Source organism: Lonchura striata, chromosome 1 (assembly GCF_046129695.1).
Source record: "Lonchura striata isolate bLonStr1 chromosome 1, bLonStr1.mat, whole genome shotgun sequence".
NCBI lineage: Eukaryota > Metazoa > Chordata > Aves > Passeriformes > Estrildidae > Lonchura > Lonchura striata.
In genome coordinates, this window is record NC_134603.1 from 22,467,914 (window position 1) to 22,488,926 (window position 21,013).

General features: G+C 35.5%; 1 protein-coding gene across 2 annotated transcripts in view; it reads left to right on the plus strand.

The window, feature by feature from the left end:
* The window catches only part of STK3 (serine/threonine kinase 3), a 173,351-nt gene that overhangs the window by 39,693 nt on the left and 112,645 nt on the right, over positions 1–21,013 (plus strand). For both annotated transcript variants that reach the window (XR_013339874.1, XM_021529418.2), the window contains exons 7-8: positions 17,720–17,857; positions 19,729–19,854. Coding sequence is in view for 1 of the 2 variants with exons in the window: in XM_021529418.2 (XP_021385093.1) it covers positions 17,720–17,857; positions 19,729–19,854 (264 nt within the window). In the remaining variant the exon portion in view is untranslated. The remainder of the gene's footprint in view (positions 1–17,719; positions 17,858–19,728; positions 19,855–21,013) is intronic.

The following is a 21,013-nucleotide window of genomic DNA, read 5'->3' on the forward strand; positions in this document are numbered from 1 at the left end:
AGCTCTGTTTTGTTTTTATGATAGGAATCAAAAATGCTATCATAATTTCATGACTGCTATGCCAAGATGAGGTTTAGTTAAAATAAAAATGTATTTAATTATTTATTTGTATTTCACTACTTATTTATAAACATCTGGGGAATTTTAGTATTGTGTTTGTAAGAATTCTACTAGACTTTTGACGTTGAAATGGGAGCTTTTGGTTGCTGTTGAGGCTTCAGAATTTATTAACAAATTCATCTGTAAGGGAAATTTGTTTAACAGAGTAAAACATTATGTTTCTAATGCCTTTGCATTTCAGATGGTGATGGTTTAAATTATGACACCAGCCCTGTGCCTTAGGGCTTGCAATTCTGTAACTTTTTTCAGATGCATCAGCTAAGCATTGCCTAATTTGTTATGAAATTGGAAGAAAAGTTGTTCAATAATTCTTACTAAGTTGTACTGGTAACATCTGTTTCCTATAAAATACTGGTAATATGATAAGAATTGAAAGAATTGTGTGATTACTAGTTTCAAATAACCATCCCAGTGATGGTCAACCAAAGATGGCTTTTCTTTCACTGAGGGAGTAATTTGAATGTATGGGGTGTTAAGTCCAAATGGCAGAGAAAGCTAATGCTGGTGGGATGATATGCAGGGGTAATGGGTGTTGGTTTTGGATGCTGTTCTTTACAGAACCTCTGGCAAATTTAGAAGTTATATGTTTTCTATTCTTAAATTTATCGTTAAGTGTATTTTTAATTTAACTAAAGGAGTGTATTGAGTATTCATTAAAAAAATGAAGTTGACTTCTTGTTACAGACAGTTTAAATATGTGTGGTTGGATTTTTTATTTTTATTCAGTGTTTTTAATATATTTGAGAATAGTCGTTCTCAAAAAAATTGTGTCATTTGGCAGGTATAGGGATCTGTTCTAGAAATTGAAGGTTTTAAATGGCCCTGTTTAGAGTCAGAGTAATGGTTGGCTGGTCCCCTACCATAAGTTAAAGCCAAATTTTGAAACTTAGTCTGAGTTGTTTAGGTCAGGCAATATGTGCTCAGGAATATTCTTTCTTTTCCCAATTTCTATATGCATTTTCATCTCTTACACCTCCTTTTGTGTCCCGGTGCTTTGGCCAGGCAAAGGGGAGCTCTCCAGCATGCAAAGTGGAGGTTGGCAAAGCTTCCTTGAGACACTGGGGTTCTGTTTCACAGAGAAGATCAGAACCCAGCCATGATAATCCCTTCACTGAGGGAGCCTCTGCTTTCAGATTTTTCTGTTGTAGTTTCACTTTTATTTTGTTGTCTCTGCATACCAGCTTCTTAAAGAGAAAAACCAGTGAGTTCAGGGTGTGCATGTGAGTAGCAAATGGATGTGACTGATGTGTTTTAAGAATTCACCATTCCTTAACTGCTGTACCTTGTGCTCATGTAACCTAGTTATGCTTCATCTCCAATACCAACAGCCTTGCCAGGGAAATACAGGCAAGTCTTGTTCAGAGGCAGAGCAGTAAGTTTTAAAAACTTGCATCTAGAAGATGATAAGGAACCTTAGTATTTTCAGACAAAAATGAGCATTGTATTCTTTGTATTTTTCCCATGGTTGCAAGCTACTTCCAGACATGTAGAAACTTTCCTCCATTGAATGAAGATGAAGAAAACAGCACATTTTTATTGTTACTGTTTTTTTTCATCTATATCTATATCATCTATATAATCTATATCTATATCTATATATATCTATATCTATCATCTATCTATCTTATCTATATCTATATCATCTATATCATCTATATCCATATCCATGGAGTTAGTTCTTTGAGAGGAATATATGTGTATACATAAAATCCATAAACATATCTCCATATCTATAAGGAAAGAGCTTAGTTTTTTATATGCAGAAATATATATTTACATATTTATGTATCTCTCAAAGAACTCTGTATAGATACACAGGCACACAGACACAGAGGAGTTATTTCATTCTATATATTTGCAAATAATGCCCTGTTAAAAGTGGCTTTTTTCAGTCATGCAGAAGATGAGTATTTGTTTGATTATTTTTTAATGTCCATGTTTAATAACACTTGGAAGACATTGTTCAGCAGCTTGCAGATGTCTCCTTGGTGATCATATGAGTGCAAACTGTTGATTTTTATATAGCCCTTCACAAAATGTTTATGCCTAAGAGCTCCAGTGTACTTGAAGCTGTATCTAATACTGAACTGATACACTCTCAATTTCACTGCCAAGAATGGATTCCCAAGTAATTCTTAACTACTGTGTAGAAAATGAGACTTCTTATGCATTTTCTGGATCAATTGGACATCATAAGTCATTTGGAGTGGAATTAGGCAGAGAACCTGGTAAATCATCCTGTATTTATCTGTACTGCTGGGCAGATTCACATGAAACTTTCAATCTGGCTCTTTTTTTAATGAAAGACATTATTACAGGCATTGAACCTCTGAAAGAATTTATCCTGGATTTATCCTGTCTAAAACTTTTGCTGCTGTTTTTAAGATCAGCTTCTTAGTTTAATGTGTGTTTGAATTTCAGCTCAAGCAGTTGACCTTTATGTTGTTGTCTTCTAAATCATTATCTGTGTCAGTCTAATATAGGCATGACATAGTCTGTAATAGTCCCAGCAGTCGGTAACAGGTATGTTCCTATTTTTTCTGTTATTTTTCTGTGTAAAGAAAAGGTGGAACAATCTCACATCTCCCTTTCCTTTTGTTTGTCAGTTGATTTTGGCTTGATTGTGGAGTTTGCTACTACTTAAAATAAAGGCTTATTTAAAATAAGTGAATAATTTCTACCAAGTGAGTGCTCTTTATCCTGGTTGGGTAGCTTGTTTAATCATCTTTATGCTATTTCTAGTTATGTTTTCATATTCCCTTTAACTTATGAAGGCAAATTTCCTTCTTCAGTGGACATATCCATTTATGTACAAAGAAGATAATTTACTAGACATGGGACTTGGTGGTGGTCTTGGTTATGCAGTGCCTGGGGCTCTGCTGCAGGAAAGGCCCTTTGGAGTGTGCTGTGCTGCTTTCAAGTCATTGTTTCAGTCCATCACCACACACAGTTCCTTGTAAGTAGCCAGGAGAAACTGCAGGAGGAATGATTAAGATGCCACCCTCTGCACTTTCTGGTGTTGCTGTCTATTCTAGGGAAACCTTTGCTTTATGACTTACATTCAGTGCTTTCCAGTTAAGTGCTGTGTCTTCAAGCAGTGTGCCCAGCCTTTCTCCACCTGAAGTTTGAACCAATAGTCTTCAGCAGCTTTCCAACTCTTGCTGTCTTCCAAATCAGTGGCTCTTATTTCCGTTTTGAAATTGGTTTGGGTGCACTGTACAGTCTGGTGTTCGGCTAAATATGTAGAGACAAGACATAAGCTAAATATGCAGAGACAAGACATAAGCTCTAAATACAGGGATAGAGGAAAGAGAGTTCCTGAAATACATGGCACTCTTAATGCAAAGGTATATGATGGCCCTGTTTTTTATTAGCATATTGCTTTGGCCTGGGTGAGTGGACTGTATGTCTAGAATTTGCATTCACCCTGCTCTAGCTTATAGGTGATGCTGAGAATCTGTCTGAGACTCTGGTTGCCTGCTATACCTTCAGTCTTTGACCTGTTCTAACAGTGAGGACATCTACCTCTCATCATTCACATCAGAAACTTTAGACACAAGAGCTCCTCTGTGGCCTGAAGACACTATATGTAGTGATGACCAAGAGGACTGATATTGTGAGAGGGATTGCTTTTTCCCAGGTGAGGATCAGTCTCCTGAGAAAGAAGTCAAGTGAAGTTCAAGTCCCTGTGAAGGTCTTTGTTCCTTAAGCTCAACAGTGTAATATTTGTCAGGAATAGTTTCTGGCACTTTTTGGGAAAACATGAGTCTGGAACAATGCTTCAAAACTTACCCTTTGAGACGGGAGACTTCCAAAGGAGGTCTTTTTGCCTTGGAAATCCATGGGAAGTAATGATTCTTCCTGTTTCACATCAAGCTTTTTCTTTAGGATTTTTATCACTTGCGTTACTTCTCCGTGTTTTAGCTTCCATGAGGAACTTCTAACTCAGTCCTGCTCTATTTGAGTGCTAGGAACCCTGTTCAGCTAGGAAGCATTCTGGAGCCTACCTGAGGTATTCAAAAGCTGTCTGGACATATTCCTTGGCATCTGCCTCTGAGTGGTCCTGCTTGGTTTGGAGGATTCAACAAGATGACCTCCAGAAGTCCCTTCCAGTATTAACCATTCTGTGACTGTGGTGTCCTTTAGAAATTCTTGAATCTGTAGTAATTTCCTTCAACCTGCACTTTTTAATAATTCTAATTTCCTTATTGTTCACTTGGGATCTGAGGAGGAATGGAGGAATTAGATTAATTTCGTAACTCTGTGTGGGTTTTTATAGGGATTAGGTTATTATTTTCTTATGCTGAGAATCTACCAGCTAATACTCTTTTCACATTGCTTGTGTCCCTCAGGTAACATAAATGCCATTCATGCTTTATTTTTCTACTTGCTTAGGAATATTTCTTGCCTCTATTGTCTCTGCTGTAAGGGAGCTTTATAGATACTCATAGGCTGGATAGAGGAATTTCTGTGAAGCTGCTTGAGTGGAATGAATACATATAATTAGAGAGAGAGATACAAGATCTTCACCATTTTCAAAGTGTACCTTTCTCAGATCTGCAGAGCCTTCACTTGGTGGTTGCATACATATGTTGTAAAGTATCCTGCTATTCAAAGGCTATTCAAGCAAGATGAATCTTGAAGATGCTTTTTGGGATGCTTCATGTGAACTATGCAATTTACTCAGTGAATAGTTATCATATTGCTGGTGGAGCCAGGAGTATGATTGCTAACATATCATTTGAAGAGAGAGGAAAGGCCATTTACATGTAACTGTATATGGCTGCCGTGTCTTGAAGAACCTTTGCCTTCAAAAATCCTTTGCCTGTCTGCCCTGAGGTATTTTGTATAAACTGGGGACAAGCTGCTAGGAATTAAGGGTATGATATGGCCCATTTATATGATATCAGCATTTCTGGTCAGTGCTTCAACTATTGCTGTATTGTTTGCATACTTGAGTGATTGCAACAGCCACATTGCTAAACTGTAATTTTTTTCAGCAATATAGGCTACAGATTTTTGTTTCCTAAGCAATTTGTGAAGGAATGTTATTTCTGTGTGTACCTGTAGTAACAGAGCTTTGCTTTCACTTTTTTTTTTTTTTTTTTTTTTTTCAGTTATTGTAGAAAAGCTATGATATATACCTTCAAATTGAACAAAATGCAGTAGGCTAAACTAGACCCTAAGAAACAAAAATGTAGAAAGTATGATTAGTAATTGTTTGGACAGGGCAGTAAAACACAGACCAGAGACCCAACCCCAACATGTACAAAATTTTAAAAAATATTCCAGGCTAAGTAATGTGGGCATCTTGACTCTAGATGCTTGCTATTTTTTTCATCTTCTCTCTTATAATTTGGTTTAAGCAAAGGAAAGTAGATGCAAGGCCAGTTCACATTGTTGCATATCTTTTCTCTCTCTGTCTATATATCTTTCTGGCCTCCAAAATACCTTATGCAATGACTTTCTTTTCTTAATTATTAAGAATTTTTCTCTTCCATGTCCTCAACATCCTGTAGAGTGATACCATGTAAATACAACTAAGCAGTTTATCTGCATGACTTCCTGCAGGGTGTGCAATTCCTGTAGGATGTGCAGTATTTTGGAGATCACCAAGTCTAGTGGACATCTAATTAGCATTGGATGCCAGTAGTGTAATGCATTTCAATTAATCTGTTGTGTTGTGCTTTTTTTCCTGTGTTGGGTGAAATTTTTTGGAAGTGTAGCAGATCATATTGGTAGGAATAAGAGGTGGATACAAAACCTTGAGATGATACAAATAGTAACTAACTTGTATAATTCAGGCTGTTACAGAGTAATCAAATAGTGAGGCTACTACTTTATAATACGCATTACATTTTATTTTAGCAATTGATAATAAGGCTTGAGAGGTGGATAAATTCAGGGTGAAAAAAAAAAAAGGTGCCCGGGTCAGGCAGACATGATTAGAAAGGATATCACTGACTGATTTGCAGTGAGGTGCACTAAGTCTAAACTGGTTTTTTATTTAATGGCATAGATCTTAACTACTGTTTTCTAGCTAGTGTTTTTGTCAAAAAAGAACCAGTCCTTGATCACAACTAAGGCATTAAGAAAGACATGTTGTTTATTTCTTTCTTGGAGATAAGCTTGAGTGTTTTCCTACTCCTCTGGAACTAGTTTCTCTGTATTATCAGTAAAGGTTATTGTATGGCTAATTACATGGCAGTTCAGGTTGATTTGAGAATACAGATGTTGTTGCAGAAATAGAAGCGGCTTGTTTTTAGTACTCACTAAATCTAGGGTGCTATGTTTTTCTTTTTTACCGTGGTATGTTCAAATGAGCAAGCTTGAAAAGGTTAGTTAGCCACTGGGGATATTAAAAATAAAGTGGAAACAAAATTGTTTGTACTACTTAGAGTATTAAAAAGGTATATTTTTAAACTAAGTAGAGAAAGCGGAAACAACAAAAACTTTGAATCTGTTTGTATCTGTCACCTCAGGGTGGAAAGAGGTGACTTTTAAATGAGTACATTTCAATATGAGAAATCTAGAAGGCATGCAGAAAAAAATTGATAGTTTTTAGCTTCAGTTTTGTGTTTGATGTAAGTCAAAATGTAATTCAAGCAATTGTGTTCTGTAGCCACTGTATGACCTACCCAGCGGCAATCAGCGTCCGCCTTTAAAAAAAAAAGCCAATTGGCCTGTGTTTAGCTTACTAAATGTCATCTGGATTCAGTAAAATGCAAGTGACCTGCATTGAATTAGTATAATTGTAATACAAACAGAACATCTCATAGTTTTGGTCTCATACAGGAAAAGAGAAAGCTGGAGAGATTTTTCAGTTTGATAAATAAGACTGAAGATACAGAGTTAACTTTGGCTCACAGTTCATTTTACTTTTTACTGTCTTAAAAAAAATACATGGCAACTGAATCTTGTGTGTACATTTTCTCTTTGGAGTATTTTCTGGTTTTGGAAGAATATTCCTGAGGATGTATGTCATATCACTTATTAAATCATGAGAAATTTTTACCAATTCCAGTTTCCTCAGACATAATGCCATTTCAGAGATTTTTTTTTTTTTTTTTTTTGTTGATTTACCAAGCATATCCAGAATTTGGTATATTGCTTTATCTCTGTCATTTTGTAGGAGTTCCATGCCTTTTGAATAGTTTTTAAATTCCATGATGTAGTTTATATTTTTCGCACCCTGTTCCAGAGAGCACTGCTTACACATATCAAGCTAACACAGTGCCTTGAAGAGCTGAAGTCTCAGCTCTGGTAGTATATTTGAATTTTAACTCTGACTATGATCTTGTACTATTCAGTTTTGTTTAAAAGGAGTGTTAGTTTTTTAGAATATAGGATTGGTGTAATTATGAAAGTAATGTTATGCCTTGGTTGTACTTAATTTGGATGAAGTTGTTGTACTTTTCATTTGGATGTTGGTTGTTGTTGGAACTCAAAATGTCCCTCAGACATTTTTGGAGGTTCTAGGCCTGGTCAGAAGCATTTGAGACCCTGGCAGGCAGCTAGAAACAGCTGCGATTTTGAGTTTGAGCCATAGAATGATTTACCAACTTTGCAAGAAGAACAAGAAGTCACAAAAGTCTAGATATTATAATAAAAGTAGTTACAAAGTAAAAAGAAAAATTTTTTAGTATTGTACAAAAAAGTTTTAACACCTATACGGGGTGGGGGGGTGTTTACTTTATACATAAGGGTCAGAAGTTTTAAGATACAGAGATTTTTAGCCAGCCCTATCCTTCCTCTTTCTTATTCCTTACCTCCATGTTCCTAATAATGTTTAGCACTTACAGATTACTTTAAAGTAGAAAAACACCATTTAATATAAGTAGTAAGTATTAGAGAAAAACTGTAAACATTTATCACGTAATATACCATATAAAAGATAGCAGCAGCCAGGGGCAGGGGAGGGGAAAGAAAATGTCAAAGGACAAAAAAAATATCAGAAGTGTATGTGCCTTTGCCTAGGCTACTAACCAAACTGCAATAGCCCAAAAACCCAATCTTTTAAATAACTACAATAAACTACCTTAAGACCAAACAACAGAAAACTACTAAGCCTTTCTTTAAAAGCACAAGTTAGAAGAAAAAGTTTTCCACCATACAGAACCCCTAAACCAAGCCTAAATTCCATCAAGTTGTACTTTTCATTTGGATATTCACATGTCCAGATTTTACTTTGTAATGCCTCCCACTGTATCATGGCCTATGGAATAGAAAAAATAGTTTTACTTTAGCAACATTTCATTACAGGAAAGAATGTGGCTATTACACTAATCTAGCAATGAAATGTAAGGTTCTACAATATAAATGACATTTATTTGAAACTAGTGGGGAGAATACTGGAAGCATTAGCAAGGCAAGGACAGTAGCACTGTTTTTTTTATGTACCTGGTAGCTGGGAAAGCAACACCATTGAGTCTTATATTCTCTCAGTACTTTGAGAGTCAGTGGAACAGAAACAGGAGAGGTTTTCATTCTTCACTTAAAGGTAGACTGTGCTTTAAGATGTAAGAACTCCATTACTGTTTCATAGACTACCAAATCTGTAATTAATTAGTTGTTTTCATTATGTCAGTAGGATGTTGTATTTAATGTCTGGAATTTTGTAATCTGTCAGTCTAATTTTAGTTCTTAGTTTTCACACTGCAGGTGAATGAATTGTTTTGCTTTGTGCTGGTGGTCAGCCTTTGCTGTCACCTGTTCATCTGCTGCCCATTGTAAAAGGTGAAGTAGGAAGCAGCAAGCACTGTTGAAAGGCACTCTTCATTTGTGTTTCGTGTTTCTTATGTTAAACATGGTCATTCTGTTTCTGTACCTAGGCTGACCAAACATGATAATCCTTCCCACCTTTTTTTTTTAAACTTTATTGTTAAACTTTATTTTATATGAGCATGGGGCAAATGGGAAGGTGGTGGTGCTGGAAAAGATCTTCAAAACATATGCCCAGATTTTAATAATTAAGTTCTGAAACGGTGTTTGTTTATATCTTTTTGTAGAATAAAACAAGTTCTGGAACTTCTTGGGTAGTTTATTGGCAACTTTCCTACCATGTAACCTGAATATTCCTTGTTAAAATTTAAACTCATTAGCTCCTCTTTGGTTCTTTATAGACTTTGTCCCTCTTTGAAGTGGCATTTAACATGTTCGGGACTGTTACTGTATCTCTCACTGTATCCTTCTCTTGAAACTTAGCAATTCTAATTAATTCAATCTTTTCTTGCAGAGTGTGTTTTTTAAATATCTAAGCATTGTAGTTACTCTGTTTCAAACCATCTTAGGTCAGTTCGCATCTCTGAAAGTTTGATGCCTGAAACTGAGCACAAAACTGCTGCTGGAGGTCTAACATACCCCAAATAAAGGAGAACTACCTCATATTTCTTGAATGCCTTCTTTCATTACTACTGTCTGTGGTTATATCAGAGATTTCACATTTAATGTCCAATGAGTTTACTGCAGCTTTTTCTCACAAATATAAGTTACTTGCTCCTTGATTCTTCTACTAGTAAATGTAATTGCAAATGCAGTTTTTCCACTTCCTGTCTCAGTAAACGTTAGTATGTCTCTGGATGTAATCATTGCCTCATTTTCTGAGAAACTACAGAAAATACTGTGGGAAGAAGAGATTTTTTTTTTTTTATTATAGTAAGCTCTATTATTGGAGTTTTCTTGGAGGGAAAGTGAGTTTCATATTCTGGTAAACACTTGGAACCTTCTAGATATAATGCATATGAATTTTCAAGATAGTACTGAATCAGGAGTAAAACTGGTGAAAGAAGACTAAATTAATCACAAGAGTATTCCCTGAATTCTGTCACGCTGTGTGCACTTCGTTGTTACAGAACCATTTCCTTATCCTTTAACTGATAAGAAAGTAGTTCAGTGCTGAAAAAAGTTGTTCAGTTTCAAGTTCATGTTCTTGATCTCACATATTCTGTGACAGGAGTGATAGCAGTGATTATGTGATAGCAGGATGCTTCTGGCCAAGAGGTACTAATGTTCAAAAAGACATCTTCTCTTTTGATTCCTGGCCACCTGTGTGGCTAGGAGATACCCTTTGGGCAGTGAGTTGCCTAGCTCTTGAGCAAGGATCTGTCATAATGTATAATTTAATCTGAGAAACTCTTTAAGTGTTGAATTCTGAGGGTTTGAATTTAATTGGTCATGGCCTGAAGTGGCCTTATCTCTCTGTTATGGTGATTTTGATTTCCTCACAAAGAGGAGGTGTTGCTTATCACTATCAAAAATATATTTTTCCTATACAACAGTGTTTAAAAGCACTTGTTTTCCAAGTCTGTGTTAAATAAAAAATCATGTAGAAGTTTAAACCACTACAACAGATACTTTTTCCTAAAGGTAGTTTAATATCTATTTTTTTTCATATCTCAACCCCCTTACTTGCAAACACTTCCCTCAAATAAAACCTTAAAATACCCCCATATACATACATGCAGTGCACCCTTCTTTTCTTTCTCTCGCTGATAAAATGAATCTTGATCATCCAGTGCTGAAATCGAGGGTACTTTTCAGAATAAGAATAATGAAATAAATTTCAGCTTATTCAGGTTTTCCTTTTGGTGAATGAAATTATTAGAAATACTCTCCTAGGTGGTGTCTGAATGCTGCAGTTCCTTTCAGCTGCTGACTTTGACTGTCTTATGTTCCACTAGTGCTTGGATTTTTTTAACTCATCAGAATTTAAATTTTTTTTATGTCCAAGAACACTAAAAATGTGTAGGCTTGCAATTATTGTGGATGTGAGCTTTCAATAAAATGTTTAATACTTACACTTTTTAGTACCTATAAGGGGTTATTTGCAATTAGGTATTTTCCTCTGAAAATTCCTGTAGATGTCAATTAAAATTCAAAACTGATAGTTGACTGGGTAGTTTAAACACAAAATCTTGAGTAGCCTGAAATTATTTTTGTTTTCATGTGAAAAATTTCACTTATCTAAAATACTTGCCCCCCTCACTCAAAAATAAAAACCCCAAGGAAAAAAACAAAAAACCCCAGTGAAGCCAAAGAAGGGTTCAAATACCTTCACAAAACTGCAGATGTTTCCATGCTTTGTTTTTAATTTCTACAGATTTTGAAAAGGCATTTATTGCCCTGTTTTCAAGGATCTAAGTTGAAGGAGGGAAGAATTTTGAAGAGCAGGTTGCTGACTGTTCTTTCTGTTTATATATCACTGACATCAATGACTTGCATCTTGCAGATGAAATGGGAACTTGAAGGTTACATCTCTAAACTAAAAGGACAATGTTCAGTTGAATGGCAGAATATAGGTATGTTTTGTGTTGAAGAACTGAGCTCAGGAAGTCAAAATAACCCTACTCAATTGGAGAAACTGAAACTGTTCCATTTCAAAACAGAAGATGGAAAGTTGGGACAAAGTAATAGTAAAAAACTACAGGCAAAAGTAATGGAGAGTTGCCCAAATATTATTTAAATATGTTAGAATACAACCTGGAGTAATATTGATAGGTCTGCTGGGCTTGAAGGGAGAGGGAAGAAGCAGAGGTGGTCAGTGCAAAGAAAGTTCTTTCTTTGCATACAACTCCATGAAGTAATATGTTGAGTAGCTTTCAGATATCTTTGGATAATACAGGTGATGGGTTGTAAGAGTTCAAGAAGCTTTAAAAAATGAAAAAAAGAAATATATAAACTCGTAAATTAATCAACTGGTAGTAAGTCAGCATGCTGAGGTGATAGTTCTGGGAGCAGATTGGTGGTAATAAATGTTTTTGTTACTCATCTGATAAAATAAATGGTTCGATAATGAACAGGCATATATGCAGATACTGTGATCCTTTTAGCTGAGTTAGCAGGGGGAACATACTCTTTGTCTTGATAATTGCATAGCAGCCAGTACAATAAATTCTGTCCTTTAAATATATCAGTGGAGTATATGGTAGAAGTTAGGAAATGTGATGGGACTTAAAAATCAGTTTTCTAAGTAAGTGTGTTTAAAACCAGTTATGAAAAACCCTAAAATGAATGGACTTGTGGCCTGAGAATGCTAAGCTGTTCAAGCTGTTGTCACATAACAAATTATTTCTTATATTCTTTTGAAATGGAAAGCAATTTTTAGCATCAAAGAATATGTCCATTTGTAAGGAACCCATAGGGTTCATTGGTCTGATTCCCACCTTAGTAGGATGAGTAAACCCAGAGGTGAATCTCAAGGCATTGTTCTGTGGCGTGACAGTGCTAACAAGGCAAGGATTGATTCTTTTTAGTAGATTTGCAATTGCGCTTACTATTGCAAAATGTTTGAGATCAGCATCTTTACATTCTTGACCTGTTGTAATGCTGTCAGTATGTTATAAGCTTACTAGCAATAATAAATATGCAAGTCCATGTAAATATGTAAATATCTTATCTTTCAGTAACCCATCTTTGCTGTTAATCATGAGAATAGTCTTTCCATTATGCATCTTTTCTCTGTGTTTATTACTTTATTATTTTACATCTTAAGTGAATTATACTTTGATTTGATCATCAAAGGTCATTATTCCAGAGGGAAGCTTATGACAGTGAATGGCAGTTAAGCCACTGGTAAGAGTTGTTTTATTCAGTTTGGTTTTTTCCCTATGGTGTTTTATTTTGTTTTTCAAGTGTTCCTAGTGTTAATATATGTAATTTTACAATAAAGTAATTTAAATGTAATTTTAACTTATGTAGTATTGTGTACATGGTTTAATCAGTGGCCATTACTAAAAACTATAAAAGTAAGCGCAGTAGGTTGCATGTTAAATGTCACACATATTTCCCCTCATTAGGATGAAAAATTTTGTCATTTATTGTTTGTCCAGGAACTTCCCTGAACTGAAGCTTCACTTATCCCTTTCTGCATTTAATCCTGTATTGATAGTTTTAGTAAGAATCAACTTGAATCAGGTATGTGATAAATGTCTGATGGAACCAGACCTTTTTGTAGTTCTGCACTGAAGATGTGAGTACAGTAGATGATCTTCATCAACATCTGTGTTAGCAGATGGGAAGAGTAAGCAGTAATTTTTAGGATGCTTCTAACAAATAAATGTATTACCTACTATGAAGCAGATTATGAACCGACTTTCTTGACTTCAAATACATGAGCTGTTATTCAGTAACTTTATTTTTCACTGTGTTGAAATATTATAGTTCTGAATGAATAAAAACAAAACAAACAGAAAAACCCCCCAAAAGCCACACCAAGGAAACATGCTCAGAAAAGAAAATCCAGTGTAGAACCCGCTAGTATTTCACCCTTCTCCCTGCTGATGTTTCATTCTTAGACAGCTGATGAATTGTGTAACTCAATCAATGGTGTTTTAGTAGTCTTTTTGAAAACTATTTAACAAAGGAGGGAGGTTCTATGATGTGTATCACAAAGAAGAGAAAAATGTGTCTTTCAGGTGATTCTTTGTTTCCAAAGTTACTAAAATTTTGCAGTAATCGATATTTAACTCCGCCAGACTTAAATAGGTTTTTGTACCCTGAAATGTGTTACTGAGTTTAAATGTGTTTTGGTGTTTGTTTCCTACTGTAGATTGCTGAACTAAGTAGTATAATTTTGGTTCCAAAAACTATGAAATCACAAACTGATGGCATGTATCCTTACCCTGTTTATAAAAATGTTTTTCTCTGTAGATTTAGCAATGAAGCTTCACAGCATGAAAATTATAAAATCACCACAATATAGAAGTCTTTGTTGTCCTCTTCAGCAGCATTAATGATACTGGATAGATTTTCTGCTTTTTATTGCAAGTAACTTATTTCAGCTAAGTAATAGAGATAAGTTATTAAAGGAACTAAAAGCCAGAAGACATGGTACCTCTACAAAATTGCTGTTGATCACTTAATGTGTTTGTGGGCTGTGTGAAATACAGATATATTTCCCTGACTGACTAGAAGAATGAGCTGCAAAGATTTTCTGATTAGGAATTTCCATATGTGGTATATGAGCATCTCATTTTTCTTTTGGCGTTTCCTAATTCATCATCATCACCATAATTACATTTTCACGCCAATAAAATTGTCTGTAAAAGAACCTTCATGCTAAAACAACCCCTGTTTTCAGCCTGGACTTAATTTAAAATACTAGGCCCTTTAAGAATAATAAAAAGAAAATCCTGGGCTGACTTGTGCATTTCTGCTCTCATTTAAGACCTGGTTCTCAATCTGATATTCAACTTAGTTGTAACTGCTGGTGATTAGCCTGGAAGTGCTAACAGGGAACACATATGGTAGAAACTGTTTTGGATTGTCCAGTGCCCAATTCAGAAGTGGCCCCAAAAGCTGACCTGGATGGTTTTATCTTCCCCCCATCTTTTGTCATGCAGATATTATCATCTGCCTTGAATTCTGGTTTCACTGCAATGTGAAGGATTTGCCTCAGACCAATGTGTAAAAGATTATTCAAAGCAGAATTGGGCTCAAATTTCAGAGGGGGAAGGACCAGTTCAGGACAAATTTGGAATGAACTCTATATTATAGGCAGGTGAAGACCAGCACAGATTAAGCTGATCCTTCTTGCATCTTTCAAGATTTCTTTCTCTTTTAAAAGATGATTGAATGGTTAAAACTGAAGACTGAGTCATACAATCTAATTCTTTCGTTGTATATTTGGTTGTGCTGATCATGTAAGATTTCCCCTTCTGTCTCAGAAATGTAAGGCAATGTGGAAGGTGATGGTGAGGCTGGGAGAGTGAAAAAAATCAGGCCCAGCTCTTTTATAAGTATGTCAGAACCTGCCCCATCTGCTGAACAATTTCCTCCTAACATTTCCTGCAGTTGGAACTACCAGTTCAGCCCATGTAGTTGGGTGGATAGTAGCTTATATTTGGTGTTTCTTTTTAGCAACATTTGCCTAACACTGGCTGTATGAGCACTGTCCTCAGCTCCACTGTGAGAGCTACACTAAAACAAATAGCTGTGGGAAACTTCTGAGAAAATTACAAGTGGAGTGGAGTTAAAAAAATACTACAAGTAATAGTTTGAGAAAACACAGGGACTAGAGAAATCTAAGGTAAGATGAAAGAAACGTGAAAAAACCCAAGTATTTCCTGTTTCTGTTTGCACCCAGAGTGATTGAAATAGCTTCGTTTTGTTTTAAAATAATACACAGTTATTTTAGGATAAAAATTACCTTTTGGACAAGAAGTGGAAGCAAAAATGAGGAATAAGTTCCTGTCAGATAAGTGTTTTGTTTTTATTCCTGGAGATTTGGGACTAGCTTTATAATTCTCCAGTGATTGCTTTGCAAGCCTCTTGAAAAGAAACAAGGTAGTTGAAAGCTAAATCATAGACTGTTTGGAAAGAGGAAAAGAGCTTAACTTTTCTGCCAAGAAACATGCAAGCCAAAATTAGGTAGTAGAGAGGGAAGATAGAATTGAAACCCAGAATTTTAGGTTGGTTGATAGAATGGAGTGTGAGAGCTGGAGGGAGATGTACACACTAGCAAGTGCATGGCATAATTACCAAGTTGGACTAAACAATAAGTAGTTTCTGTATGTTTTCCTGTATTAAAAAAATGCATCTAATTTTTCTCTTCAGCTAATACAGCTCATGTGAGACAGTAGGATTTAAAAAAGCCTACAGTTTAGGCATTACATAGATATACATATTTCTGAAGTAGGTGTTTTCAATGAGTGTACAAAACGTGTGTGGATTTAGAACTCTCTAACACTTGAATATCTCCTTTTGTGGCTTTTGTTGCCTGGCATAAAAGAATGAATCGCTAATTTCCTCTTTCTTCTCATTGTCCTTTGTGAATGGTAAAGAAGTCAGTTCTTTGCTCTGGTTCTTAATTGCTGTGTATTTGATGAAAATAATTGGCCAAGGCAAGCATCTTTCCTAGAACTGTGGAGCTGAGTAGGACTCTAACTTAGCTTTGCTTACCTGTGGGGAGAGAGGTCAATGTTTATGATCAAAGAGGAGGTACCCATTTTGACACCACATAAACAGAGGTTGGTAGTCCTCTGTTACAGCTGTGTGTTTTCAATCGCTACTGCAGAGTTGGCTGTTAAGAGTAGCTGGAGATAAGATCAAAAGTCATCAGTTCAAAGTTCAGAAGATATCATTAATTTAAAGGACACAGCTGAATTTGTTAGCCACTGCTTTTTGCCAGAAGCACTTCACTTGTACTGACAATTAATCTTGAATCACAAGTGAATTAGATAAGGCCAGTTACTGAGTGCCACGTTTCCTGAGTCCATATACTTCTTTGGCATGACTGTCCACTGAAAATATAAAGTTGGTGTTGTAGCATACATTTTTATTAAAGAAAATGGCATGTTTTGTAAATGTTTAGCAACTATTCAATACTGAATTAATTTTTCATTAAAATGTTAGCAGTTTTGCCATCGTTTTGCATGGATTCCACTTTCCTTCAGAATATGAGAAGAATTTTCTAATGAGGGTTTGAATGAGTTCAGCCAACTTTCAAGACTAGTCAGAGTTCTTTAAAAGCTATGGATAGAATCTCATTAAGTTCTCTCTGCCTTCTGCCTATGTTTCAGACATAGGCTGAAGCTTCTAGTGCTTCTAATATGTTAAAAGTGTGCAGAATCAGTTTTTTACCCTTTTCTGGGTTTGTATTTCTGCCTATGCTCATAGAAAAACAAATGAAGAACTTTTACTCCCTGTGAGTTTGGAAAATGTCGTTGAATTGAACCTGAGTTTGGAAGTCAATAATAACCTGTTGTTCTTGTCAATAGACCTACTTCTGAACAGTGTGTTGCTATGATGTGTAAGTCTTAAGTGATGATACTGGATGCATTCATTATTTTGCACTAGTCTGTCAGAGTTGTATGGCTACTTTTCCCCCCTGCTACAGTTGTGTATTTTTAGATAGAGGAAAACCTGGTAATAATCATATAAAAATGGCACATTATAAATAATCTTAGAGTAGGAGAAACTTTTTTTTATATAAGATGAAAATTTTTTCCCAGTTGCAAGATCTGTCTGCATATGGTTCTCAACAGAAGAAATGTTGTCATATATGTAAAATGGTGCATTTTCAATTTCATGTAAGTATTCAGTATTGTAAAACTTGTTACTTGCTTATTTTATTTGTCTTATTTTAGTATTGTCTTAGGTCTTTTAGCATGTGTATCTAAATCTTATTTGGCCAAGCAAGTTTTAAAGCTCTATCTGATGAATGATGAGTGCAAAAGGAAATAGCAATCCCCCCAAATTTCCTAAGCAATAAAATAGAGAGGAGAAGGTGAGCTTTACTGTTCACAGCAACTTTCTATGTGTGTTTAAACAAGTAGTACTGTCATTTCTGCTAAGAGTTTCTGAAAGAATATAATAATTTCTTCAGATTGATGAACAGCAGTAGATTAAAATAAGGAGTCTTGTGCTCAATAGGGTACAGTTGAAACAGAGAAAATCTAATGGGAAGTAGTTATATTAGTAGCAGATGGATTTACTTTCTGAATCTTGATCTGAGTAGAAATCCTTGCATACTTAAAATTTGTCTTCCAGATTCTTAGCCTGATAAGAAAGGTGGATAAAGCAATTTCTTTATTTTAACTTGGCTTCAGCTGCTGTGGTGATGTGTTTTGTTTAGATCTGCTATTGTTTGATTTTTATCTAGGCTATTTTTATGATTCCTACAAATCCCCCTCCGACCTTCCGGAAGCCAGAGCTCTGGTCTGATGAATTCACAGATTTTGTGAAGAAATGCTTAGTGAAAAATCCTGAACAAAGAGCTACAGCAACCCAGCTGCTACAGGTCAGTATTTAAGTTACTGAGGAAAAGCACATTTTATGTTCGGGGTTTTTTTCCCCGCCCCCCACCCAAAATGGTGTGAAATTTTCTAAGGGAAAATCTTATTTTAACTATTATTATGCCTTATTTCTTTTTTACTTTGTAGTCTTTTCTCTGTCAGCTCCAGTATGTCTGCCCCCTTTTTATTTCTCTTCTTGCTGCTTCTAAAAAGTCATTGCTCATTAAATAGTTTAGGGGTAATTTTTGCTATTAATACTGGTTCCTTGCTTTGTGATTAGAGGCCTGCAATAGATCTCAGGATTTAGACAAGTTTTTAGTAACATAACTGAGCCCAGGTTACCCTTTTGTGTGTACCACCCATGGGGTATATTCAGTCTTTCCTCTGGTCATGTCAGATTGAGCAAGCAGGTGGCTCTGTATGCTGGAAAGGTGTGGTGCAGATGGGCAGTATCATGAGTTTGTTCTTGGGCTAAGTTCAATCAGGAGGGCACTTGCCTGTGTGAGCCACAGTTGGTAGTGTGGACCTTTGGAGCAGGGTAGGGTATGCCAGTCTCTCGCTTCCTGTATTACTCTCCTGCTTGGTGTATTCTGTGTTGAGCTAGCAATAGCAGCTGTTAAATTTTAAGTTCCAGTGAACTCCACTACAAAGAGAACAAAAATTTTGCAAAGTAGTTTTTGGTAATAAACCTGTCAAATTGGTAGATCATGCTGTGAATATTTAATTTTATACATTGCAAAATATGAAAACGTAGGCCACAAGGTAAGTAAAAATTGAAAGTTATAAGTGTCTGTGTGACGTATGAATCAGTACTTGGGACCTCCAGGATGTGAAGTTCGTATGGTTAGCTGAATACAGACGGCTGGATAGAAGAGACTTTCATTAATGTGGACAAGTAAGGAGAAACCAACAAAAAAAGCCCTTCGGTGTACAGTTTCTTTCCCATGCTTACTGACCAGAAAACCAGCTACTGTGTTTGTTCATCAGGAGTCTGCGTTGTCTTTTTCCCCAGCTGGAATTTGGAGCATACATGGTGGAGCTGGAAGTGCTGTGAAAGTGTTTGAGTAGAAATGAAAGTACTACTTGTGAGGAGAGGTCATGGAATGAAAAAGAGTAATTGAATTAATATATCAAGGGAGGTAGATAATAGGTGTAGTGCATGAAGCTTCATTAATTCTATTCTTCATGAAGCAGTTTTTAAATATTTAATAATATTTTTCTGAGGTGCTTAGTTACATTTTGCCTAAACTGTACTTGTATATAATGATGCAGAACCACATTTTTCCTAACAATTTTCAAAATGTGCAATTGGTATAATGCACATTATCTTAAATGAAGAAGCAATGTTTTAAATGACCTTGAATTAAAAATTAAACTTCCTGTTAAAAGTAAGGGTTTTATTTCCTGGTTCCTCTTTTCAGCATCACAGATCAAGAAATATTTTATGACATTTAAAGTATTGAAATAAGCAGCCACAGATGTTCTGGTTAGAGCCACTAATTTTTGCTCTCAATTTGTTAAGATTAATTAAATTATGAAACTGAATATCTGAAAAGGTTTGGTTTTCTATGTCAGAGCATCACCACTCTATTTACAACTTTCTGCATGATTTCTTTGGAAAATTGTATCATCAATCATGAAACAGTTATTAAGTGATTACATTTCCCAAGGCTTATTAAAAATATTTAAAGTAAAATTTTAGTTATGAAGCAGCTGAAAGATACTGTATGTTGTGTTGGTGTAGATTTTGGTTATTGTGTAATGCACGATACTGTTTATCACTGAAATCTGTGGTGTTAAATAGGACTTGTAATTAAATCTGAAGCACAACTGCTTTAATGATGTTACATATTTCAATGATTTTTTTTCCCCCTAGCATACATTTATTAAGAATGCTAAGCCAGTTTCAATTTTAAGGGACCTGATCACCGAAGCAATGGAGATAAAGGCAAAGCGACATGAGGAACAGCAGAGAGAGCTAGAAGAGGAGGAAGACAATTCGGTGTGTACCCATTTTCCTATAACCACCTATACTTTACAGATAAGTTGCTAGTTTTCCCCTACTTCCTGTAGTTGTGTTAAAAGACTTTTTTTTTTACCAGTTTTCTTTGTAGTTTTAAGCCTATGAATTCTTAGTATTACACTGTTTAATTATGAGTAATGCTGTATAGACCAGCTTTCAGCAGTATTCCATGAAATGTCTTAGTAAAAAGCTTTTCTAGGTAGTGGGAAAAGAAACCATGTCAACTTCAGCTATTCAGACTAACATTAAACCCCCCCAAATTTTTTGATGTTCTGCTTTCACAGCTGGACTTCTAGACAAGTGGTTTAGTTTTTAGTTCAGGGTATTTTGCTTGGTGTTAGGGTTTTTTTTTTTTGTTAAGTCTAATGCACAGAATAGTTAATGACAACACTCAGTTAAGCAGTGATTGCAATGTGGTTAAAGCAAGTAACATGAAACTGGTGATGGCACTTCATTCTTCAGATGACATTGTCAGCATACGTTTGAGAAGAGAAGCAGGCTGTGTGATAAGTAGGTTGCATTTAGAATTGTTTGGCAGTGTTAAGAATAAGTCTGTGTTCTTGGCACTATTACTCTTCCCTACACAATTTATTTCAGGTTAGTTTTGAGCAATGCAGCAGAATGTGCTTCAAAGAAGTGTATTGCCATACATACAATGTATGGTCATTCAGGGTCATTCAGAAAGAACACAAAGAGAAAATGGAGACTGGAATGTTACAGCTTTGAGCAAACAGAAAAGAGCAGTGCAGTAAATGCTGTTTGTCCTATTGTAGAATACTTGTTACAGAATGCTATGTGATGATCTATATATACGAATACTTTTCAAGCAGATTCAGTGCAATCTTTTGTATCTCAAATAATCTATGTGGATGGCTGCATTTTTTTCTGTGCTAAGAGTGTGTTCTAAGAATATTGATAGCTTCTTTTTATAAAGGTGGTTTACTCTGAATTGTATTTGCTTAGTCAATAATAAACAGGCAGGGAAGGCTGAGATTATTTTTTTACTTTAGAAAATTTTCCTCTTTGTGACTTGACATGCAGAGTTGATGTTTGTGACTTGACTTATTGAATAGTTTATTTTTGAAGATACTGATTTATTACTGACATAAAAATCTGGTATCTTTACTAGCTTGCTTTC